Raw genomic sequence first — 26480 nt, 5'->3', positions numbered from 1 at the left:
GGTGTCTGAACACCCTACCTTCAGAGGATAGCGTCCTCTGCTACACATCCCTCTGCACCAACAGATAAGGATGGCCACCCTACTAGGTTAGGATAACTGGAGTTCTGTGGACAAAGCACCATCTTGTTATTGATGGCACCGTATCCCCGTCCACTCATGTGTACCCAGGCTGATTTCCCCCTGTGATCCCGCCTTGTGGAGGCCCGCAGAACCAATGGCAAAGTCATGCCCCGGCTCCCCAGGACCCCACAACACAAGAACACAGTCCACACTCTGCTGCCAAACATTCTGTGTCCAATCCCTATCAGAGCTGTGCTGCCTGCTCGGACTAGAATCAAGTGCGCAGCACAACATTACACCAATGTTGTCTGTCCGCCCCAGTCCCCAGTGTAACACAGCTCTACCGAAAACCTTGAGCAAAACAGTGCTATCTGCATCGATCTGAGACCCTGGTTGCCCAGAATAATATCACATCATCCTTTGTGTGCTGCATGGAGAAGGTCCTTATGCCTTCTCCCGACCAGCAGGATTTCACGTGTGATATTATCTGTTCGCGAACCTATACGTTCTCGATCCACAGTATAACCCTGTTCCACTCCAAGGGGACACAGAATGAAACAGAGACAGCAGACGGGACTTACAACACTACATAAATCAGCATGGTGGAACACATCCGTAGACAAGGACTACCACCATCAACATCAAGAAAAACTTACAAACAGATAACAAAAACACACAACATGGACAAACACAGGGAACACACGGTGTAACAAATAATACAGGGGTGTCAAATGTTGCCTAGCCTAGCTTGGCCACTCTGACCCCTCAGCAGCTGGTGATGCTGCCGAGAGGTAACTCCTTTATGGCCAGGCTGACTAGACCCCACTGCACAATTTGTTACCTGGCTGATACTGTTGGACACATTGCAATCACTTGCACAAGGGCAATTCCTTGCAATGTGTCCTTTGTTCCCACACCTGAAACACGTGACTTGGTTTCCTGTCCTGTGTGTTTTGCAGTGTCTCGCTATGTGACCTAGGCCACCACATGCAAAACATCTGTAGTTTGCTCTGCATGGCCCAGGTCCATCTACACTGCAGCCGTGCTCCATTCTCCTGAATTGTTCCATCCTCAGGGACGCACTCTTCACCACAGTTCTTTTTCCCAAAGTCAGGGAAAAATCTCTGTTAGTCTGGACCGGCTTGACCTGATGATCAGACCGGTCACAGACTACTCTCCCCCCTTGTGGCCCTGCACAGGGCAACATTTTGGGAGATTCCGACCCTGGCTTTACGGAAAAAGAAAGGGCCGGCACCAACTTGGTGATAACCTGTTGCATGCCAGACATTAGCTGGGACCTTACAGCAACCTCAGCCTTCAATTTGGCTACCGTCACATTAGTAGAGGCAGTCCGCTCCTTGAAGGCCTTGACCTCAGTATAAGACTGAGTCAACTTAGCCTCAATTTCCTCCTTCTGCCTCTGCAGCTCTACTAACTGTGACTCTATATTAGCCACCTGCGCATCTCGGTCAACAGTAGACTGCACATTCTCTGCCAGCTGTGCCTGCAATGTCGAAACCTGGTCCGAATTACTCGCACAGCACTGGCAGTGAATGGCCGGAGGAATTGTCTCCATTGACTGAGACACCAGCGCCACTTCCTTTGGCTTACAGATGCTAGCCTCAAACGTATGAACGAGTTTGGCCAGCATCCGAAGCCGTTTGGTGGCCTTGTTCAAAACCGTCCGTTTGTTAACACAAAGCTTGTCATAACTACAAGCCTGTGCTAACAAATCGGACCACAGCATTTCTGCTGACTTGTATGTAGTGGGGAGGATGGGGTTAAATGTGCTGTGTTTGGCTAAGTGTTGCAGTGTGGGGAAGTTCATACTCACCGTTTGATGAGTGTCCATTTTCTCCTTGGGGCCGTACCTCGCAGCTGCTTGGAAGAAGTCCATTTTCCCGGATCGCCTCTTCCCGACCAGCCTGACTTGTACGCCGCTCCCACGAAGATGGATCTCTTTCAGTGACGTGTCTTCTTCTCCCTTGCAATCACTTGAGCGATGCTTGTTGGTGCTGTACTTTTCCGTGTCTTCTTCTCTTACCCCAGCGACGTTGACCGTGTAAAGCAAATACAAAAATATTAATTCACAGAACAATTATAGATTCTCTGCAAAAGATTTTGTTTTATTTCTGGTACTCTAAGGGAGATATCGCTTCTCCTGTACGAATTATCGGGTCCTAGACGCTCAGACACTCCGCTGACCGCTTCTCTCCTGCCCGCTAATTCACAGTACTAGCGATCCTCAGCCTTAAGACCAAAAATAAACGCAAAATCCACGCAGTGGGCCTGGCTCGCCAATGTAAAGGGGGAATATTAATCACCAATATTTATGCAAATATTGATAATTAATATTCATAAATGGGAGGAACCAATTATTGTAACTCCGCCCATTTATGCCTTTATATAATAATAACAATACCTTTGCTATGCTCTACACTGATCGCTATGCTAGCTGCATGCGCCTTACTAACTCGCTACCGCTAACAAGTACACGCTACACAAAAGGGTACAAATATAACGGTATTTATTACACCACGCAATACACTAACAATACACTACGCACGCAATACTAACAAGACACTACGCACGCAGTACACTACAATACAGCACTAAATATACAATCCTAAACTACACTACACATTCCCAATTCCACCCATGAACTAACTACACAGTTCACACATACAAGTATATTAACAATCCACCCCCACCTGACTATACACTGTCCCTACGGGGTATGACGAAGGGTTATAAGGATTTGTTTGCAGAGCAGAAGCATGCTCTACAGAGGAACCAAGGCAGGGAACCAGGGCCACCAGGGTTCAGGGGTCTATGGGGGGTGTACCAGGGGAGAGCAGGCACACAGGGAACCAGTGGTTGTGGGGTTCCAGGGGTCAATAGTGGATCAGGGGATAGATACCAGGGGTAATAGGGTTCCAGGGGTAACCAGGGGAGGGATAAAGGGTTAATATGGGGATAGTTGGTGAGATAGGGGTTTGGGATGTAAGGGGGTGTAAGGGATCAGGGGTATCAGGGACCAGGACACACAGGGACCATGGTCCATAATAGGGTTGAGATAGGGGTATGGAAGGGTTAGGGATACCAGAGGCGTTGGTGGGATAGGGGTTAATCAGGGGGTCAGGGAATAAGGGGGTGATACTTATGTCGTCCAGGGGGGGGGTCCCGATCCTCACTGCGGCCTTGAGCGCCGATCACGCTCTCCTAGATGAAAGGGGGGGGGGTCCGGTCACGGCCTGAGCGCAGGGTGCGCTCTCCTCTCCAGGTATCGTTGGTGGGATCAGTGGGGGTAGGTGCGGCTGGGTCCGGTCAGTGGCCTTGTGGGGGCCGCGTTCCTGAGCGCCGATGCGCTCACCAGGTGGGGGCCCCGATCCTGAACCCTGAGTGCCGGGGCCGCCGGATATTTATCCCCCGGCGGCCCGCACTCCCGCGCCACCAGGGGGCGCGCGCGCCCGCCCCCATCATCCACGTGGGCCGGCGCAGTGATATGACGTCACTGCGCCGGCCAGCACATCGGGGACGCGCTGCAGACAGGCGGGAGAAGCCTTTGATCTCCCGCCTGCTGCACCTAGCATTCCGGACAGTGCGATAGTAATCGCACTGTCGGAATGCACATAATAGAAGGAGGAGAGGCTTCTCCCCTTCTTCTATCATGTGTAATTATCTCCAGAGGCGCTGGGGATAATTACAACAAAGGGCTCAGATTCTGTTGAATCTGAGCTCTTTGTATCCATCAGGATGACCGGACCCTTGTCCGGTCATTCTGATGCAATTAGCCAGATTGCATCGGTGCGAATGCTTGGGGCACATTCCCACCGATGCACCTGGTTTCAGTTGTAGGAGGGGGGGGGGGATATATATAATATACATGTGTATTGATGCTTGGGGCACATCCATACACATGTATACATTAATATTATAACTCACATAAGGGGCCACATTCATGTATATAAGGGGGCACAGATAAGGGGGCACCAGCCCCTACAATATAAGGGGGCACCAGCCCCTACATTATCAGGGGGCACCAGCCCCTACATTATCAGGGGGCACCAGCCCCTACATTATCAGGGGGCACCAGCCCCTACATTATCAGGGGGCACCAGCTCCTACATTATCAGGGGGCACAAGCCCCTACATTATCAGGGGGCACCAGCCCCTACATTATCAGGGGGCACCAGCCCCTACATTATCAGGGGGCACAAGCCCCTACATTATCAGGGGGCACAAGCCCCTACATTATCAGGGGGCACAAGCCCCTACATTATCAGGGGGCACAAGCCCCTACATTATCAGGGGGCACAAGCCCCTACATTATCAGGGGACACATATTTCCCACAGGGGCCAGCATGAGCCCCTGGGGATCACCATGGGCAGACATGCGCAGATGCTGGGCACATCTGCGCACATCGTCCCATGCTGCTATGTCTAATGTATGCACATATATACCATACATGCCCGCACGTGTTTGCAGGCATGCATGGATATATATGCATACGTCTCAACCGTTCCTCAACAGAAGCAGTCTCCACTGTCATGGACAGGGCCAGACGTGATGACGTTTAGGGCTCTTTCACACGATGTGCCGTGCGTGGAATCTGCTGCGTGAAAGACAGCCAAGCTCGTGTGAAAGAGCCCTGGTCCTGTCAAAAAAAGTGGCGAGGACGCGGCGGTTGCAGAGAGAGCTGATCTACTAGGAGTAACGGCAACGCCCCCATTGCACCTAGAGGCTCATTTGCATATAACAAAACATCATTGTTTCTCAGCAATGCAGACACATATGAACACAGGACCAACACAGATGCCTTCAGCTGCACATGTAACAGGTCAGCAAGTTTCATAGGTACAAATCTGCTAATAGAAGCCTTTTAATAAAAAAAATAAAAAAAAGTATTATGAAAAGAGAAGTCTAAATTGTAATTTGTGAAAGAAGAGCAAGGAAGGGCGTTATGTATATTTTCAGTATTCATATATGTTTGCCACACAGGTTTATTTTCTCATCAGGTATACTAAAAATTACACCCATAACATAGAACGCCTTTACAACATAACTATAACTTAGAAAATTGCATTTCACTGAAATAAAAAAATACTTTAAAATGTAATTATTATTATTTCCCTCCTTCCTCTACAATATCTATCTATCTATATATATATATATATATATATATATATATATATATATATATACACACACACACACCCACACTGAAGGGAGGATAAACGCGAAAAATTGTAATCGACCCGTGTCACCTTCCGTAACTCTATTCCAACCTGCCTATAAAAATGAAAGCGGAAATCCCATTGGTTGCTATGGGCAACGCAAGCCATAGATCTCAGAGCGGTTATAAAGCTGTTTATTTATTTTTATTTTTGTTCATTTGCATAAAGTTCCTCCAAAAAGAAAAAAAAAGAAAAGACGTAAATAAGCCGTGGTCGTCCCATAATGCCCTACCCGGAAGTGGTAATACAGGAAGCACATGGTTGTGGCGGAGGAGGACGTGTGCTGTGCAGAGTCTGAGCCGTCACTGCGTGCATCATGGTGACCCGCACCAGCCAGCTCCTGGCTCTCATTCACCAGCATCTCCTGCAGAATGGATACGGCAGGACAGCTAGAGAGCTGCAGATAGAGAGCGGAGAGGTAAAGCTGACCTCTCCTGCTTGACGGGTTCTGCGCAATTAGGGCACGGACACGAAGTCTGCCTGGTTGAGATCACGTGACCTGAGCAGATTTTTGTAGTGTTTTTTTTTAAATATATCTTTATAGGTGCATGCAACCCATAGCCAGGGTTTTTACGATGACAGTTGCTGCATTGTTGCCATGATCTGCTCTATGTCTTGTGTCCATCTTCTGGTCTCTCCAGGTCACCAAGGCTACTTTCACATCCGTGGCGGATTACAGCAGAGAACAACTAGAATTCCCCGGATCCGCCACTGCCAGATGCAAAAGGAATGTCTGTTGGCCCCATTAAGTATACTGGGATCTGGCCACTTTTCCGGCAAAAATGCTGAGAATCGGCCTGACGCAAACCTCTGCAGTTTATGCCGGGCCGATTTCTGGCATTCTGGGTCGGATCGCATTGTTGCAGAAGGCTGCCTGTGTCTTGTGAGATTGGCTTAGAGGGATTTACTTAGTGATGACATATACTTAAAGGGATGTCCCATCTTGCAGTTTCCATGGACCTATTGAAAATACTGGGTCGAGAAATAAAATGCGAAAGGCACACAGACTGCACCTGTATTTTGCGGATCTGCTGTTTGTGGACCGCAAAAACGGATACGGTCGTGTTCATGGAGCCTTAGGGAAACTGCATAGCATGCTGTCCCATGCCGTTTCTATAGCTCGCGTTAACTGCAATGGGTGTGAAGGAAACCGTGGAGCACGAGCCTGAGCCTGGCCACGTGGGGTCAGCGCTTAGTTCCATCTTGCCATGGAAACGGCAAGATGAGACACCTCTTCAAGGCTAGATCATCAGAATCAGATTGGCGGGCAGCTTCCATTGATGTGAAACTACCAGTCCCATGATGTGCATACAGTAGTGACACAGTACTCGGACATGTTGGGACTTGTATTTTCTGTACCAGTGGCTCGGCTATATTGTTGGTTTTTATAGTCTTCGTGTTAGACAAAGATGCTTTTTAAGGGGATGTTCAGTGTGCTGTTGTTTTTTTTTATTTTTTTGTTTTTTTTAAGGCCTCTTTCACACTTGCGTTGTCCGGATCCGGCATGTACTCCACTTGCCGGAATTACACGCCGGATCCGGAAAAACGCAAGTGTACTGAAAGCATTTGAAGACGGATCCGTCTTCAAAATGCGTTCAGTGTTACTATGGCAGCCAGGACGCTATTAAAGTCCTGGTTGCCATAGTAGGAGCAGGGGAGCGGTATACTTACAGTCCGCGCGGCTCCCGGGGCGCTCCAGAATGACGTCAGAGCGCCCCATGCGCATGGATGACGTGTCCATGCGATCACATGATCCATGCGCGTGGGGCGCCCTGACGTCACTCTGGAGCGCCCCGGGAGCCGCACGGACGGTAAGTATACTGCTCCCCCGCTACACTTTACCATGGCTGTCAGGACTTTAGTGTCCCGGCAGCCATGGTAACCATTCAGAAAAAGCTAAACGTCGGATGCGGCAATGCGCCGAAACGACGTTTAGCTTAAGGCCGGATCCGGATCAATGCCTTTCAATGGGCATTAATTCCGGATCCGGCATTGCGGCAAGTCTTCAGGATTTTTGGCCGGAGCAAAAAGCGCATCATGCTGCTGTATTTTCTCCGGCCAAAAAACGTTCCGTTCCGGAACTGAAGACATCCTGATGCATCCTGAACGGATTTCTCTCCATTCAGAATGCATTGGGATAAAACTGATCAGGATTCTTCCGGCATAGAGCCCCGACAACGGAACTCTATGCCGGAAGAAAAGAACGCAGGTGTGAAAGAGCCCTTAACCAATGGGTGTTCAGTACAAAGCTGCATGTTCAGCTCTAGGTTTTTGGCACGGAAAATGCACCAAAAACTGCATGGACTTACAAGGAGCAGTTTACTTATATATTTTTTTTTTTTATGCTTCCTATTCATTTCAAAGGGAGATTCGGCGCAGATTTCACCCCTATATAGTGCACGCTGCTTCTTTTTCCGATGTGGAATAAAAAAAAGTTCTGCTTCCCAGTGAAATGAATGGGAAGCAGTTTTGAGGCATTTTTTGAAGTTGATATTGAAGCAGAAACACTCCACAGATGTATATGAAGTCAATTGGTCTTATTTTGCTCCTTCTCGAGATTTTGGGAAAATTGCAGTAAATCTCGTAATTGACAGCAGTATTTAAAGGGGTTATCCCATTATATTTTCTCATCTCTCCCTCATGGCATGACCATAACCTTCTCTTTTTTGTTTTTTAATAACCCTGACTGGTTGCGTGCTGTGCTCCCAGTGTAATTTTGTAGCGGCACCTGCAGGGTCATGTACTGTACATTGAGCACGTGATGCCAGCCGTGTTTCACCTACAATGCTCGCAGTTGTGCATTCGTGCTCAGGCATCCTATATAACCGGATAACCCCTTTAATTGAAACCTGTTATGGCAGCCAGTGCAGGCATGCTCTATGTAGGGGATTAACTCCACTGGGTTTTGTAGAATATTATAGAAAATGTTATATCATTTTTTTTTTTTTTTAGGGGTTGTTCACCCCGGTTATGATTGATCAGCGCAAGTGATGAGCGAACTTCATGTTTTGAAGTTCGGCTATCGATTTTTCTGGCAATTCTGTTATGGATTCCGTTATCACGGAACAGAAGGGAATTCTGTCACAGAATACACCACAGAAGCCTTTAAGAGGCATTCCGTCATAATAGAAGTCTATGGGCAGCATAACTGATCTGTCCGGTTTCCGTTATGCAGGAGTCTTGTCCTGCATAACGGAAACCGGACGGATCCATTATGCTGCCCATAGACTTCTATTATGACGAAATGCCTCTTAAAGGCTTCCGCGGTGCATTCAGTCAAAGAATTCTGTTATATTCCGTGATAACGGAATCCATAACGTAATTGCCAGAAAACCTGAACGCCGAGCTCGATCCTTTTAAAACGTGAAGTTCGCTCATCACTAATCAGCGCTCGTTGAAGGATGTAAAGTATAATTATCTATAAATATGCATAGTGATTGCTTGATAACAAAGACTTCTCTTCTCCTCTGTACAGCAGTTCATTTCACAGACGGCGTCTCTCAAACAGATCTTCAGGCACTGGAACACGTAAGTCATTGTCACCCTGCCCTGAACTTAACCACCTCCGGACCGCCTAACGCAGGATCGCGTTCCGGAGGTGGCAGCCCTGCGCACAGTCACGCATATATGCGTCATCTCGCGAGACGCGAGATTTCCTGTGAACGCGCGCTCACAGGAACGGAAGGTAAGAGAGTTGATCTCCAGCCTGCCAGCGGCGATCGTTCGCTGGCAGGCTGGAGATGTGTTTTTTTTTTAACCCTAACAGGTATATTAGACGCTGTTTTGATAACAGCGTCTAATATACCTGCTACCTGGTCCTCTGGTGGTCCCCTTTGTTTGGATCGACCACCAGAGGACACAGGTAGCTCAGTAAAGTCCCACCAAGCACCACTACACTACACTACACCCCCCCCCCGTCACTTATTAACCCCTTATTAGCCCCTGATCACCCCTGATCACCCCATATAGACTCCCTGATCACCCCCTGTCATTGATTAGCCCCCTGTCATTGATCAACCCCCTGTAAAGCTCCATTCAGACGTCCGCATGATTTTTACGGATCCACTGATAGATGGATCGGATCCGCAAAACGCATACGGACGTCTGAATGAAGCCTTACAGGGGCGTGATCAATGACTGTGGTTATCACCCCATATAGACTCCCTGATCACCCCCCTGTCATTGATTACACCCCTGTCATTGATTACCCCCCTGTAAAGCTCCATACAGACGTCCGCATGATTTTTACGGATCCACTGATAGATGGATCGGATCCGCAAAACGCATCCGGACGTCTGAATGAAGCCTTACAGGGGCATGATCAATGACTGTGGTGATCACCCCATATAGACTCCCTGATCACCCCCCTGTAAAGCTCCATTCAGATGTCCGCATGATTTTTACGGATGCACTGATAGATGGATCGGATCCGCAAAACGCATCCGGACGTCTGAATGAAGCCTTACAGGGGCGTGATCAATGACTGTGGTGATCACCCCATATAGACTCCCTGATCACCCCCCTGTAAAGCTCCATTCAGATGTCCGCATGATTTTTACGGATGCACTGATAGATGGATCCGATCCGCAAAACGCATCCGGACGTCTGAATGAAGCCTTACAGGGGCATGATCAATGACTGTGGTGATCACCCCATATAGACTCCCTGATCACCCCCCCTGTAAAGCTCCATTCAGATGTCCGCATGATTTTTACGGATGCACTGATAGATGGATCGGATCCGCAAAACGCATCCGGACGTCTGAATGAAGCCTTACAGGGGCGTGATCAATGACTGTGGTGATCACCCCATATAGACTCCCTGATCACCCCCCTGTAAAGCTCCATTCAGATGTCCGCATGATTTTTACGGATGCACTGATAGATGGATCGGATCCGCAAAACGCATCCGGACGTCTGAATGAAGCCTTACAGGGGCGTGATCAATGACTGTGGTGATCACCCCATATAGACTCCCTGATCACCCCCCTGTCATTGATTACCCCCCTGTAAAGCTCCATTCAGACGTCCGCATGATTTTTACGGATCCACTGATAGATGGATCGGATCCGCAAAACGCATCCGGACGTCTGAATGAAGCCTTACAGGGGCGTGATCAATGACTGTGGTGATCACCCCATATAGACTCCCTGATCACACCCCTGTCATTGATTACACCCCTGTCATTGATTACCCCCCTGTAAAGCTCCATTCAGACGTCCGCATGATTTTTACGGATCCACTGATAGATGGATCGGATCCGCAAAACGCATCCGGACGTCTGAATGAAGCCTTACAGGGGCATGATCAATGACTGTGGTGATCACCCCATATAGACTCCCTGATCACCCCCCTGTCATTGATCAACCCCCTGTAAAGCTCCATTCAGATGTCCGCATGATTTTTACGGATGCACTGATAGATGGATCGGATCCGCAAAACGCATCCGGACGTCTGAATGAAGCCTTACAGGGGCATGATCAATGACTGTGGTTATCACCCCATATAGACTCCCTGATCACCCCCCTGTCATTGATCACCCCCCCCTGTCATTGATCACCCCCCCTGTCATTGATCACCCCCCCCTGTCATTGATCACCCCCCCCTGTCATTGATCACCCCCCCTGTCATTGATCACCCCCCCTGTCATTGATCACCCCCCCTGTCATTGATCACCCCCCCTGTCATTGATCACCCCCCCTGTCATTGATCACCCCCCCTGTCATTGATCACCCCCCCTGTCATTGATCACCCCCCCTGTCATTGATCACCCCCCCTGTCATTGATCACCCCCCCTGTCATTGATCACCCCCCCTGTCATTGATCACCCCCCCTGTCATTGATCACCCCCCCTGTCATTGATCACCCCCCCCTGTCATTGATCACCCCCCCTGTCATTGATCACCCCCCCTGTCATTGATCACCCCCCCCTGTCATTGATCACCCCCCCTGTCATTGATCACCCCCCCTGTCATTGATCACCCCCCCTGTCATTGATCACCCCCCCTGTCATTGATCACCCCCCCTGTCATTGATCACCCCCCCTGTCATTGATCACCCCCCCTGTCATTGATCACCCCCCCTGTCATTGATCACCCCCCCCTGTCATTGATCACCCCCCCTGTCATTGATCACCCCCCCTGTCATTGATCACCCCCCCTGTCATTGATCACCCCCCCTGTCATTGATCACCCCCCCTGTCATTGATCACCCCCCCTGTCATTGATCACCCCCCCTGTCATTGATCACCCCCCCTGTCATTGATCACCCCCCCTGTCATTGATCACCCCCCCTGTCATTGACCACCCCCCCTGTCATTGATCGCCCCCCCTGTCATTGATCACCCCCCCTGTCATTGATCACCCCCCCTGTCATTGATCACCCCCCCTGTCATTGATCACCCCCCCTGTCATTGATCACCCCCCCTGTCATTGATCACCCCCCCTGTCATTGATCACCCCCCTGTCATTGATCACCCCCCCTGTCATTGATCACCCCCCCTGTCATTGATCACCCCCCCTGTCATTGATCACCCCCCCTGTCATTGATCACCCCCCCTGTCATTGATCACCCCCCCTGTCATTGATCACCCCCCCTGTCATTGATCACCCCCCCTGTCATTGATCACCCCCCCTGTCATTGATCACCCCCCCTGTCATTGATCACCCCCCCTGTCATTGATCACCCCCCCTGTCATTGATCACCCCCCCTGTCATTGATCACCCCCCCTGTCATTGATCACCCCCCCTGTCATTGATCACCCCCCCTGTCATTGATCACCCCCCCTGTCATTGATCACCCCCCCTGTCATTGATCACCCCCCCTGTCATTGATCACCCCCCCTGTCATTTATAACCCCCCTGTCATTGATCACCCCCCTGTAAGGCTCCATTCAGACATTTTTTTGGCCCAAGTTAGCGGAATTTTTTTTTTTTTTTCTTACAAAGTCTCATATTCCACTAACTTGTGTCAAAAAATAAAATCTCACATGAACTCACCATACCCCTCACGGAATCCAAATGCGTAAAATTTTTTAGACATTTATATTCCAGACTTCTTCTCACGCTTTAGGGCCCCTAGAATGCCAGGGCAGTATAAATACCCCACATGTGACCCCATTTCGGAAAGAAGACACCCCCAGGTATTCCGTGAGGGGCATATTGAGTCCATGAAAGATTGAAATTTTTGTCCCAAGTTAGCGGAACGGGAGACTTTGTGAGAAAAAAATTAAAAATATCAATTTCCGCTAACTTGTGGCAAAAAATTTTTTTTTCTATGAACTCGCCATGCCCCTCATTGAATACCTTGGGGTGTCTTCTTTCCAAAATGGGGTCACATGTGGGGTATTTATACTGCCCTGGCATTCTAGGGGCCCCAAAGCGTGAGAAGAAGTCTGGTATCCAAATGTCTAAAAATGCCCTCCTAAAGGAATTTGGGCACCTTTGCGCATCTAGGCTGCAAAAAAGTGTCACACATCTGGTATCGCCGTACTCAGGAGAAGTTGGGGAATGTGTTTTGGGGTGTCATTTTACATATACCCATGCTGGGTGAGAGAAATATCTTGGTCAAATGCCAACTTTGTATAAAAAAATGGGAAAAGTTGTCTTTTGCCAAGATATTTCTCTCACCCAGCAAGGGTATATGTAAAATGACACCCCAAAACACATTCCCCAACTTCTCCTGAATACGGCGATACCACATGTGTGACACTTTTTTGCAGCCTAGGTGGGCAAAGGGGCCCATATTCCAAAGAGCACCTTTCGGATTTCACAGGTCATTTACCTACTTACCACACATTAGGGCCCCTGGAAAATGCCAGGGCAGTATAACTACCCCACAAGTGACCCCATTTTGGAAAGAAGACACCCCAAGGTATTCCGTGAGGGGCATGGCGAGTTCCTAGAATTTTTTATTTTTTGTCACAAGTTAGTGGAAAATGCTGATTTTTTTTTATTATTTTTTTTTTTTCATACAAAGTCTCATATTCCACTAACTTGTGACAAAAAATAAAAACTTCCATGAACTCACTATGCCCATCAGCGAATACCTTGGGGTGTCTTCTTTCCAAAATGGGGTCACTTGTGGGGTAGTTATACTGCCCTGGCATTCTAGGGGCCCAAATGTGTGGTAAGGAGTTTGAAATCAAATTCTGTAAAAAATGACGAGTGAAATCCGAAAGGTACTCTTTGGAATATGGGCCCCTTTGCCCACCTAGGCTGCAAAAAAGTGTCACACATCTGGTATTGCCGTACTCAGGAGAAGGTGGGGAATGTGTTTTGGGGTGTCTTTTTACATATACCCATGCTGGGTGAGAGAAATATCTTGGCAAAAGACAACTTTTCCCATTTTTTTATACAAAGTTGGCATTTGACCAAGATATTTATCTCACCCAGCATGGGTATATGTAAAAAGACACCCCAAAACACATTCCCCAACTTCTCCTGAATACGGCGATACCAGATGTGTGACACTTTTTTGCAGCCTAGGTGGGCAAAGGGGCCCATATTCCAAAGAGCACCTTTCGGATTTCACTCGTCATTTTTTACAGAATTTGATTTCAAACTCCTTACCACACATTTGGGCCCCTAGAATGCCAGGGCAGTATAACTACCCCACAAGTGACCCCATTTTGGAAAGAAGAGACCCCAAGGTATTTCGTGATGGGCATAGTGAGTTCATAGAAGTTTTTATTTTTTGTCACAAGTTAGTGGAATATGAGACTTTGTAAGGAAAAAAAAAAAAAAAAAAATCATCATTTTCCGCTAACTTGTGACAAAAAATAAAAAGTTCTATGAACTCACTATGCCCATCAGCGAATACCTTAGGGTGTGTACTTTCCGAAATGGGGTCATTTGTGGGGTGTTTGTACTGTCTGGCCATTGTAGAACCTCAGGAAACATGACAGGTGCTCAGAAAGTCAGAGCTGCTTCAAAAAGCGGAAATTCACATTTTTGTACCATAGTTTGTAAACGCTATAACTTTTACCCAAACCATTTTTTTTTTACCCAAACATTTTTTTTTTATCAAAGACATGTAGAACTATAAATTTAGAGCAAAATTTCTATATGGATCTCGTTTTTTTTTGCAAAATTTTACAACTGAAAGTGAAAAATGTCATTTTTTTGCAAAAAAATCGTTAAATTTCGATTAATAACAAAAAAAGTAAAAATGTCAGCAGCAATGAAATACCACCAAATGAAAGCTCTATTAGTGAGAAGAAAAGGAGGTAAAATTCATTTGGGTGGTAAGTTGCATGACCGAGCAATAAACGGTGAAAGTAGTGTAGGTCAGAAGTGTAAAAAGTGGCCTGGTCTTTCAGGGTGTTTAAGCACTGGGGGCTGAGGTGGTTAAAGGGGTTTTCCGGTTACCCAAATAACAGCATTATATGTCAGAAGATGAAGTTCTGAGTGCAGTTTGACTCCTCCAGAGTAATTGCGATATGTGGTGTCATTTATCAAACTGGTGTCAATTAGAGCGGTCTTAGTTGCCCATAGCAACCAATTAGATTCCACCTTTCATTTTTGACAGCTCCTTTGGAAAATGAAAGGTGGAATCTGGTTGCTATGGGCAACTAAGCCAGTTCTACTTTACACCAGTTTGATAAATGACCGCCCTTGTGTTTCCATCCTGGTGAATGACTCTTGGTGGAGTATCTATAGCATCAGGTCTCTCCTTCCCCACCCAGCTCAAACATCACAGATCGAAGCCTGCTTGAAGCCCTGCTGGGAAACCCCACCGTAAGGCCTCATTTATGTTTCCGTTTACCACAGACAGCACATATATCCATTGATTTAAATGCGTATGTTCACACATGAGTATTTTTTTTCATAACTGTGGCTCAGTAAAAAAAATCACGGAGACATGCACTACTTTGGTCTGTGATACAGAACAACCGCGCCCATAGAAGTCTATGGTTCCATGAAAATCATGGACACAACATGGGTGGCATCTGTGGTGCGTCAATTTTTCACGGAAGACAAATAGGAAATGCTCATGAAATTAATTTTCAGCTGAGTAACATTCGTGGATTACGAATGACACATGGACCATCCACGGATCCTTCAGACATCTTCACGGATTAAATAAAGACTTTTTTTTTTTTTTTTTTTTTTCACGTCCGAAATACTGACGCGGAAATGTGAATGAGGCCGTAGTCACAGAATCCTTGCTGAAATCACGTCCACGGGGCAGGGTCCAGGAAAATGAGCAGAACAACGCCCTCAGAGGCAAGGTCATCGATGTCGATATGTTATCAGGATAGGGAAACAACATAGTGAAAATGTCATGTGACCGCGATGGAGTGCAGGAAACCGGAGCATTACAGATAAGCAATAACGTGTTGCGTTTTGTCCAATGATGCTGAAAATTGTAAAAAGACAAAAGCAAAATATTAAACGTACAAAGGCGATACCATAGTGGTAGATTGTGCGGCAGCTATGGTGTTCCTGGAGAATGGGGTGCAAACCAGGTTGGCTGCATCCCTTATTTGAGTGGATGGTGAGAAACTGCATGGATCAACCACTTGTCCTAGGTGGGGTACATCAGAAGAGGGCTTCATTTTAATCTTTACCCCTCACATCTACTGTATGTACGCTCCTGGCTTTAGGGTACTTTCACACTTGCGTTGTTGGATTCCGGCAGGCAGTTCCGTTACCGGAAATCCATATGTAAACTGATTGTATTTGTTTCCAGATCTGTCTGACAAATGCATTGAAATACCGGATCCGTCTCTCCGGTGTCATCCGTAAAAACGGATCCGGTATTTATTTATTTTTCACATTTTTGAAAGTCTACGCACGCTCAGACCGAAAGACCGGATCCGTGAATGCAGTAATTTTAATGCACTAATACATTTCAATGGAAATTAATGCCAGTTCCGGAATTTTGGCTGGAGAAAAAAAACGCAGCATGCTGAGGTATTTTCTCCAACCAAATACCATAAAGGGACGGAAAGGAAGACATCCTGATGCATACTGAACTGATTGCTTTCCATTCAGAATGCATTAGGACAAACTGATGCGTTTTTTTTCCCAGTATTGAGCCCCTTTGACGGAACTCAATACCGGAAAACTTTAACGCTAGTGTGAAAGTACCCTTACAGCAATTTAAATTTCTAATGTTTCTACATGTCCAGTGGTGGCCCTGGATTATGGGCTCATGCACACAAACTTATTTTCTTTCCGTGTCGTTACGTTTTTTGTGGGCAGTATGCGGAAGCATTCATCTCAGTGGGTTTGCAAAAGAAAACGGAAGCCTCCTGTATCTGTATTAACCTCTTCAGGACATAGGGCGTACAGGTACGCCCTTATGTCCTGCTACTTAAGGACACAGGGCGTACCTGTACGCCCTGTGTATTTCCGATTCACCCCGGGCTAAATGCCCGGGGGGTCCCGTGACCCCCCCCCATGTCGGCGATCGCTGCAAACCGCAGGTCAATTCAGACCTGCGGTTTGCGGCTTTTATCTATTGCGGCGGGCGGTGCCATCGGGACCCCATGGGGCTGTGCGGGGGACCCGATGGCATGGAAGGCAGCCCGATGCCTTCCTGAGGCATCGCGCTGCCTTCCGGTGACAAGCCTGTGAGATCCAGCCCCCTGGATCTCACAGGCCTCGGAATCTGTATGAGTAATACACACAGTATTACTCATACAGCCAATGCATTCCAATACAGAAGTATTGGAATGCGTTGTAAAGGATTAGACCCCCAAAAGTTCAAGTCCCAAAGTGGGACAAAAAATTAAGTGAAAAAAAAAGTTGAAAAAATAAAGTTTTCCCCCCAAAAAATTAAGTTTAAAGTAAAAATGTAATTTTCCCCAAATAAAGTTAAAAAAAAATTGGTAAAAAATAGAGGGGGGGGGGGGAGAGTATACATATCAGGTATTGCCGCGTTCGTATTGACCGGCTCTATAAACATATCACATGACCTAACCCCTCAGATGAACACCATAAAAAATAAAAACTGTGCTAAAGAAACCATTTTTTTTGTCACCTTAAATCACAAAAAGTACAACAGCTAGCGATCAAAAAAGCGTTTGCCCACCAAAATAGTACCAATCTAACCGTCACCTCATCCCGCAAAAAATGAGCCCCTACCTGAGACAATCACCCAAAAAAAAAAAAAACTATGGCTCAGAATATGGAGACACTAAAACATCTTTTATTTTTGTTTTAAAAAAGCTGTTATTGTGTAAAACTTACATAAATAAAAAAAAAGTATACATATTAGGTATCGCCGAGTCCGTGTCGACCGGCTCTATAAAAAATATCACATGACCTAACCCCTCAGATGAACACCGTAAAAAATAAGAAATAAAAACTGTGCTAAATAAACCATTTTTTGTCACCTTACATCACAAAAAGTGTAATGGCAAGAGATCAAAAAGTCACACGCACCCCAAAATAGTGCCAATAAAACCGTCAAAAACTGAAAAAATTATGGCTCTGACTATGGAAACACTAAAACATGATTTCTTTTTGCTTCAAAAATGAAATCATTGTGTAAAACTTACATAAATAAAAAAAAGTATACATATTAGGTATCGCCGCGTCCGTGACAACCTGGTCTATAAAAATACCACATGATCTAACCTGTCAGATGAATGTTGTAAATAACAAAAAATAAAAACTGTGCCAAAACAGCTATTTCTTGTTATCTTGCCTCACAAAAAGTGTAATATAGAGCAACCAAAAATCATTGTACCCTAAACTAGTACCAAAAAAAACTTTGCAACAGGGGGGCTTCAAATGGGACATGGTGTAAAAAAAAAAAAAAAAAACAGTCCAGCAAAATCTGCCTTCCAAAAACCGTATGGCATTCCTTTCCTTCTGCGCCCTGCCGTGTGCCCGTACAGTAGTTTACAATCACATATGGGGTGTTTCTGTAAACTACAGAATCAGGGCCATAAATATTAAATTTGGTTTGGCTGTTAACCCATGCTTTGTAACTGAAAAAAAATTATTAAAATGGAAAATCTGCCCAAAAAGTTAAATTTTGAAATATCTCTATTTTCCATTAATTCTTGTGGAACACCTAAAGGGTTAACAAAGTTTGTAAAATCAGTTTTGAATACCTTGAGGGGTGTAGTTTATAGAATGGGGTCATTTTTGGGTGGTTTCTATTATGTAAGTTTCGCAAAGTGACTTCAGACCTGAACTGGTCCCTAAAAATTGGGTTTTTGAAAATTTCTGAAAAATGTAAAGATTTGCTTCTAAACTTCTAAGCCTTGTAACATCCCCAAAAAATAAAATATTCCCAAAATGATCCAAACATGAAGTAGACATATAGGGAATGTAAAGTAATAACTATTTTTGCAGGTATTACTATGTATTATAGAAGTAGAGAAATTGAAACTTGGAAATTTGCATTTTTTGACAAATTTTTGGTAAATTTTGTATTTTTTAATAAATAAAAATGAATTTTACCAGTGTCATGAAGTGCAATATGTGATGAAAAAACAATCTCAGAATGGCCTGGATAAGTCAAAGCGTTCTAAAGTTATCAGCACTTAGGCTGGGTTCACACGGGCGTGGCGGGAAAATGTGCGGGTGCGTTGCGGGAACACCCGCGATTTTTCCGTGCGAGTGCAAAACATTGTAATGCGTTTTGCACTCGCGTGAGAAAAATCGCGCATGTTTGCTACCCAAACCCGAACTTCTTCACAGAAGTTCGGGCTTGGGATCGGTGTTCTGTAGATTGTATTATTTCCCCTTATAACATAGTTATAAGGGAAAATAATAGCATTCTGAATACAGACTGCATAGTAAACTAGCGCTGGAGGGGTTAAAAAAAAATTAACTCACCATAGTCCACTTGATCGCGATGCCCGGCATCTCCTTCTGTCTCCTTTGCTGAACAGGACCTGTGGTGAGCATTAATTACAGGTAAAGGACCTTTGGTGACGTCACTCCGGTCATCACATGATCCATCACCATGGTAAAAGATCATGTGATGACCGGAGTGACGTCACCAAAGGTCCTTTACCTGTAATTAATGCTCACCACAGGTCCTGTTCAGCAAAGGAGACAGAAGGAGATGCCGGGCCGCGATCAAGTGGACTAAGGTGAGTTAAATTATTATTATTATTTATTTATTTTTTAACCCCTCCAGCGCTGTTTTACTATGCATTCTGTATTCAGAATGCTATTATTTTCCCTTTATAACCATGTTATAAGGGAAAATAATAATGATCGGGTCTCCATCCCGATCGTCTCCTAGCAACCGTGAGTGAAAATCGCACCGCATCCGCACTTGCTTGCGGATGCTTGCAATTTTCACACAGCCCCATTCACTTCTATGGGGCCTGCGTTGCGTGAAAAACGCAGAATATAGAGCATGCTGCGCTTTTCACGCAACGCAGAAGTGATGCGTGAAAATCACCGCTCATGTGAATAGCCCCATAGAAATGAATGGGTCGGTATTAAGTGCGGGTGCAATGCGTTAACCTCACGCATCGCATCTGCGCTGAACACTCGCCCGTGTGAAAGGGGCCTTAAAGTGACACTGGTCAGATTTGCAAAAAATGGCCAAGTCCTTAAGGTGAAATAGGAATGAGTCCTTAAGGGGTTAAAATAATTGGTGGCGCAGTGTGTGCCCCCCCCCTTCCAGTATTACAATCATTGGCAGGGCTGTGGAGTCGGAGGCAATTTTGGGTACCTGGAGTCGGCAAAAAATGAACAGACTCCGACTCCTACTAGATTTAAACTGGAATAAAATAAAAAAAAGCAAGTTTAAATGTCCCAATTCACAAAAAGTTATAATTAATTACCGTATTTTTCGCCCTATAAGACGCACCTAGGTTTTTGAGGAGGAAAATAAGAAAAAAAAAAAAATTTGAACCAAAAGGTGTGCTTTTGGTGGGTTTTGAACTAATGGGGGCATCTGTGGGTGGCACTGTTATGGGGGCATCTGTGGGTGGCATCTGTGGATGACACATATATAGCATCTTATCTTATGTGTCATCCACATATTCCCCCCATAACAGTGTCCCTGTGTAGTGAATGGGGGCCGGCATCTGTTTCTGTAATGGCAGCGGGGCCCGGTGCCTGCTTCATTCATAAAGTGGGCGGAGCAGGCGCGTGACTTAGTTAGCTACGCTACGAGCACCCACCCGGCCTCCTGACTGCCAAGAAGTTAGTAGTAAGTAGTACAGCGCTAGATTTAAGATAATTGGAATACTTTAACAATACCTACAAGTTAGATATGATTACCGTATACTACAGTGAGCGGGGCCCGGTGTAGTAGAATACAGTGACTGCACCGGGCCCCGCTGCTATTACAGAAACAGATGCCGGCCCCCAGCCCCTCCTCCCTCTCAGCCTATTCACCGGACGGTCGCAGCATTCGCCCCCATAAGACGCACTGCTATTTTTCCCCCACACGTTAAGTGACCATGAAGAAGCATGCTTTTCATATGCTTCACTATATGGCACGCAACGCACAGTTAAGGAGCGGCAATACTTATACTTTCCATTGTGTTGTGTTCCGCTGTTACAGGGATCCTAGCCTCTCACTGATAACTGATTAAGTAGATATGTCTTTTGCAGGACTAGAGACACTTGTATAACTGAAGGGAATGGATGGTCAATAGCTCAAGACTGAAGCTGTAAACCATTTGAAAAACTGCTGTCATTCAGCTAAGGCTATAAAAACTTGTAAACTCAGATTGTTAGCTTAAACTTTAAACATGACTATGGGATTCTACTAGGGAAATCATGTTTTAAAATAAATGCCCCTTCCTGGATCCCCCCACTGCCCCATCTTCAGCAGAAGATCAGCACACAAAGGAGAAGGCAGCAGCTTCCTAGCCAGTAGTTCTGTGGTAATGACATGTATGTTGCCTTTCTTTCCTTCAAGGAATGTATAAAATACAGAGGAGTCGGAAGTACCAAAAACTGAGGAGTCGGACCATTTATCTACTGACTCCACAGCCCTGGCCACAGGGTCCCCTCCCCTCCTCATTGGTGGTGCAGTGGCAGCTTCTGATCGGAGCCCCAGCAGTGTAATCCTGGGGCTCCAATCGGTTAGACGCTACTGAAGCCCTGACTGCCATGGTAATCTCCCTGTTGCTGTGTGCACTATGCACAGGGCACCAAGGAGAGTGCAAAGTCCTATTCACCCTGATAGAGCTCTATTAGGGTGAATAGGACAAGGGATTAAAAGATCCCAGGTTCTAGCCCCTAAGGGCAATAGTTATTAAATTAAAAAAAAATAATATATATATATATATATATCGCCCCCTTTCCCAATTTTACATAAAATATATAAACAATAAATAAACATTACATATCGCCACGTCTAACAAGTCCAAACTATTAAAATTAAAAAAAAAACTCCTATACGGTGACCGCCATAACAGAAATAAAATAAAAACTGCATGATTCGCTTTTTTTTTTTTTTTTTTATTTTTTTTTTTTTTTTTTTAGGACTGTTCAATTATGGGCCGGGCTTTCCATAAAATGCGGAATGCACGTGGCTTTTTTGGTGTTTATTATTTTTTTTGCATGGTATCTAGTATCGCCATGCTTTTTATGGTTTCGAAACCGAATCAAAATTTTGGTATCGAAACAATCCTACACAAAATACATACAGTTGTGTGCATGAGCCCTAACTGGAAGAGGGGGCCACTGCCACTCCTTCTCATTGGTGGTGGTCCTAGGGTTTGAATCTCCACTTATCACATGTTGACAGCCTAACCTACATTTAGGCCACCAATGAGTTTTACTTGAAAACCCCCTTTAAGGCTGAGTTCACACGAGCGGATGCCGTGCGTGGCCTCCGCTCCGTGAAAGAGTGCCAAGACCCGATGCAGACTGCAGAGGCACGGAGCATTAACATGACTGATAATGCTCCGTGCCTCTCTGTGATCTCTTTACTACGAAATGACAGTGAGATAAAGTTGTCACTGTGATTTCGTAGTAAAGAGATCAGAGATGCACGGAGCATTATCAGTCATGTTATACCGCGGCAGTAGGGTTTTTTAAAGATGGCTCCGTCTTCAGAGTGGAGTGAGCTCCATAACCGCAATACACAAAGAGGAAAACAATCTTTGTAACAAACCAGTTTTTTTTATTTTTATTACAGATAATTTAAGTGCAAGTGCAAACAAGTACAATCATACCCAGTGTCACGTATAGCCAGTCTTCTGCCCCCTTAATCATACCCAGTGTCACCCTTACCCAGTCCCCTGCCCCCCTTAAATTAAGGGTGACAGACACTGGGTATGATTAAGGGGCAGGGGACTGGCTTTGGTTGACACTGGGTATAATTAATGGGCAGGGGACTGGATAAGGGTGACACTGGGTATGATTAACGGCCTTAATTATACCCAGTGTCACCCTTATCCAGTCCCCTGCCCCCCTTAATTAGACCCTGCCCCCATTTAATGAAAGATATTTGGTAATAAATAAAAAAAACAGGTACTCACTATTTTTGAAGTCATTGCTCCCTCCCTGTCTGCAGAGCACCGGCCGACGCCCTCACACATTTAGCGGATCCTTCCGCGGCTCTCTGTGAAGGCGCAGCACTTGGACGCTGCGCCCCTAAGCTGCTCCTCCACGCTCTGGAACCTGACCTGGCAGCTGCAGCGGCTCAGCTCGCCTCACACAATCTCGGGCCGGCCTGCTGTAAGAGACAGACTGCGAGCTGTGTCAGCCGCCGGGCGCCCCTGTTGCCATGGCGCCCTGTGCGGCCGCACAGCTCGCACACCCCAAAGGCCGGCCCTGCCAATGAGAAAAAACAGTGCGACAGCGCAGGATCTGTCAGGTGAACACTTGCCAGTTCTTTATTGCAGGCGGATCCCAAGGGTTGTCAGGTTTCCTCCTGATACCGGACAACCCTGTTAAGGATCCCTTCACATTTGCAGTGGAGCTTCATCACAGATTCTACCATATTTGATGCAAAGAATATCTGACTGTCCCTGTTATGAGTCAGTAGGGGAAGTCTGTTAAGTGCTAATGTGAACATTGCTTTTGGGGGTTGAACTGGACTGGGGTTACACAATAAAGCCACCATAACGGGGAATGCTGTGGACGGGAGGGTGCAAGATATGAGCGGTAGGTCCCATGATGTGCTCTTGGGCTACTTTCACACTTGAGGTAGCAGGGTCTAATGCTAATGGGGCTGGAGCGGACTTTCGGCGGCACGGTGGGCAAGCGTTGGCACAGATCCGGCAGGCTGTTCTCCTGCAGGACCCTGCTATCTTAAGTGTGAAAGTAGCCTTATCCTGCTTAAAGTGTGTTTGTGTGGTGGGGGGGGGGGGGGGTCACATGTATGTGATTAGTGATGATATAAAGTTTGGACAAATTGTTGTGCTTCACAACAGTCCTAAAGTGATTATTTTCTTAATCCTAGGAAAGACCAGAAGAGGAAGGGCAGCAATGAGAGCGATGCCCCGAGCAAGAAACCACGGTTGCAGGATCCCGTCAGCTCTTCTGAATCTTCCGATGAGGAGGATAATGGTAGGAAAGGTTTTGTGTGGTAATCATTGCTGATTGTAGTTGAGCGTCCAGTTATTGATCTAATCTAGATTATTGCTTATGAACGCTTGCCCTTAGGCCTCTTTCAGACAGGCGTTGCAGGAAAATGTGCAGGTGCGTTGCAGGAACACGCGCGATTTTTCAGCGCGAGTGCAAAACGCTGTGATGCGTTTTGCACTCGCGTGAGAAAAATCGCGCATGTTTGGTACCCAAACTTCTTCACAGAAGTTCGGGCTTGGGATCGGTGTTCTGTAGATTGTATTATTTCCCCTTATAACATGGTTATAAGGGAAAATAATAGCATTCTGAATACAGAATGCATAATAGTAAAATAGGGCTGGAGGGGTTAAAAAAAAAAATAATTTAACTCCCCTTAATCCACTTGATCGCGGAGCCCGGCATCTCCTTCTGTCTCCTTTGCTGAACAGGACCTGTGGTGAGCATTCATTACAGGAACAGGACCTGTGGTGACATCAATCCGGTCATCACATGATCCATCACCATGGTAAAAGATCATGTGATGACCGGAGTGACGTCACCACAGGTCCTGTTCCTGTAATGAATGCTCACCACAGGTCCTGTTCAGCAAAGGAGACAGAAGGAGATGCCGAGCTCCGCGATCAAGTGGATTAAGGTGAGTAAAAATTATTATTTTTTTTAACCCCTCCAGCCCTATTTTACTATGCATTCTGTATTCAGAATGCTATTATTTTCCCTTATAACCATGTTATAAGGAAAAATAATAATGATCGGGTCTCCATCCCGATCGTCTCCTAGCAACCGTGCGTGAAAATCCCACCGCATCCGCACTTGCTCGTGGATGCTTGTGATTTTCACGCAACCCCATTCACTCCTATGTGGCCTGCGTTGCGTGAAAAACGCAGAATATAGAGCATGCTGCGATTTTCACACAACGCACAAGTGATGCGTGAAAATCACAGCTCATGTGAACAGCCCCATAGAAATGAATGGGTTGGTATTCAGTGCGGTTGCAATGCGTTCAACTCGCGCATCGCATCCGCGCGGAATACTCGCCCGTGTGAAAGGGGCCTTAAGGTGGCCGTGGCAATAAGTTATTTAACCCTTAGGACACTTTCACACGAGCGGATGCCGTGTGGGTAATCTGCTGCGTACAGCAGAGACATAGAGCATTAACATGATTGATAATGCTCTTTGCCTCTCTGTGATCTTTTTACTACAAAATCACAGTGAGATAAAGTTGTCACCGTGATTTTGTAGTAAAAAGATCACAGAGAGGCAAAGAGCATTATCAATAGTGTTACTGCTCCCTGTCTCTGCTGTCCGGAGCGGGGCTTGGTACTCTTTCATGCAGCGGATTACCCACACTGCATCCACTCGTGTGAAAGAGCCATTAGGATACCTAAGGTTTTTGCGTTTTCGTTTTTTTCTTCCCTCTTCCTTGAGCCATAATTTTTTATTTTTTTTTATTTTCCATAGCTGTATGAGCGCCTATTTTTTGCAGGGCAAGTACTTTCTAATGCCACCATTTAATATGGCATACAATGTAGTGGGAAGCGGGGAGGGGGGGGGGGGGGGGGAATTCCAAATGGGGTGGAATTGGGAGGGGGAAAAAACGCAATTCCTCCACCGTTTTACGGGTTTTGTTTCCACGACGTTCCATTTGCGGCAAAACTGACCTGTGTCTTTCACTCTCTGGGTCACTACAATTAAAACGATACTACGTATGTATAGGTTTTTATGTCTAAATGGTGTAAAAAAATAAAGTTTAACTTTGAGAATAAATTTTTTTATAGTTATATCTATTGAGCTGGGGGCTAATTTTTTGCAGGACAATCTGTAGTTTTTATTGATACCATTTTGGAGTGTGTGTGACATTTTAATCACATTTTATTACATTTTTTTGGGAAGAGAAGCAATAAAAAAATTGCAAATTGGCCATTTTGACCCTTTTTTCTGCTACGCCATTCTCTGTATTGGAAAAATATTTTAATATTGAGGGGAGTTTTTGGTCACAGTGATGCCCAAGATGTTATATTTTTTTTTTCTTTTTTTATTTGGAGCCTACAAAATCCAATTTCCTTATTTTATTTTTTATATATATATTTTTTTCTCTGAACAATTGGGGATTTTTTTTTTTACATCCATTAATTGTTCAGAATTGCTCCTTTTCTTATGTTGGAGTGCTGGCCAAAATAAGAACTGCAGCTTTAATGACCTCGGTCTCTTCAGCGAGACCCAGCATATTAAAATCAATTACTGGCATCCCTACTGGCCGCGGAGGATGCCGGTAGAAGCCCGGAAGCGCAATCTTGCTGGATCACAGCATTTAAAGGCTTTTAATAGTCATTAGCCACAGGTCTCTGCTGTTTCAAACAGCAGAGACCCGTCGACCATGATGTCTGCTGCACATGTGAGTGGGCGTCATGTTTGCCTATCGTTCCAGCGCCTTACATGTAACAAAGGTATTGAATTCTTTGGTAGTTTTGTTTGTTTTGTTTGTTTTTCTATTGTTTATCTGAATTTTTAGATCTTAATTCTTTTTAATTTAGCTCATCCAAAAGGAGCAGATCTGGTGGTCCAAGGCAAAAAGGACTCTATCAAGAAGGCAGGCAAGGTAGTTTTTAGATGTATCCATCTAGATCGATATATTTATATTTCTTTTAACCTTGCATTATTTATACTAACAAATGTTATTTCCTGGAAAACTAGCACAGTCTCTGTGTGCAGC

General features: G+C 45.7%; 1 protein-coding gene across 6 annotated transcripts in view; it reads left to right on the top strand.

Moving 5' to 3' along the window:
* Positions 1-5551: 5551 nt before the first annotated feature.
* Positions 5552-26480, top strand: part of TCOF1 (treacle ribosome biogenesis factor 1) — a 137009-nt gene continuing 116080 nt past the window's right edge. For all 6 annotated transcript variants that reach the window (XM_040440584.1, XM_040440615.1, XM_040440606.1 and 3 more), the window contains exons 1-4: positions 5552-5716; positions 8774-8826; positions 23646-23752; positions 26302-26366. In XM_040440584.1, coding sequence (XP_040296518.1) covers positions 5615-5716; positions 8774-8826; positions 23646-23752; positions 26302-26366 — 327 coding nt within the window. In that variant the 5' untranslated portion in view covers positions 5552-5614. The remainder of the gene's footprint in view (positions 5717-8773; positions 8827-23645; positions 23753-26301; positions 26367-26480) is intronic.

Source organism: Bufo bufo, chromosome 1, assembly GCF_905171765.1.
Source record: "Bufo bufo chromosome 1, aBufBuf1.1, whole genome shotgun sequence".
In the NCBI taxonomy this organism is placed as follows: domain Eukaryota; kingdom Metazoa; phylum Chordata; class Amphibia; order Anura; family Bufonidae; genus Bufo; species Bufo bufo.
This window is presented reverse-complemented; position numbering and strand designations above follow the sequence as displayed.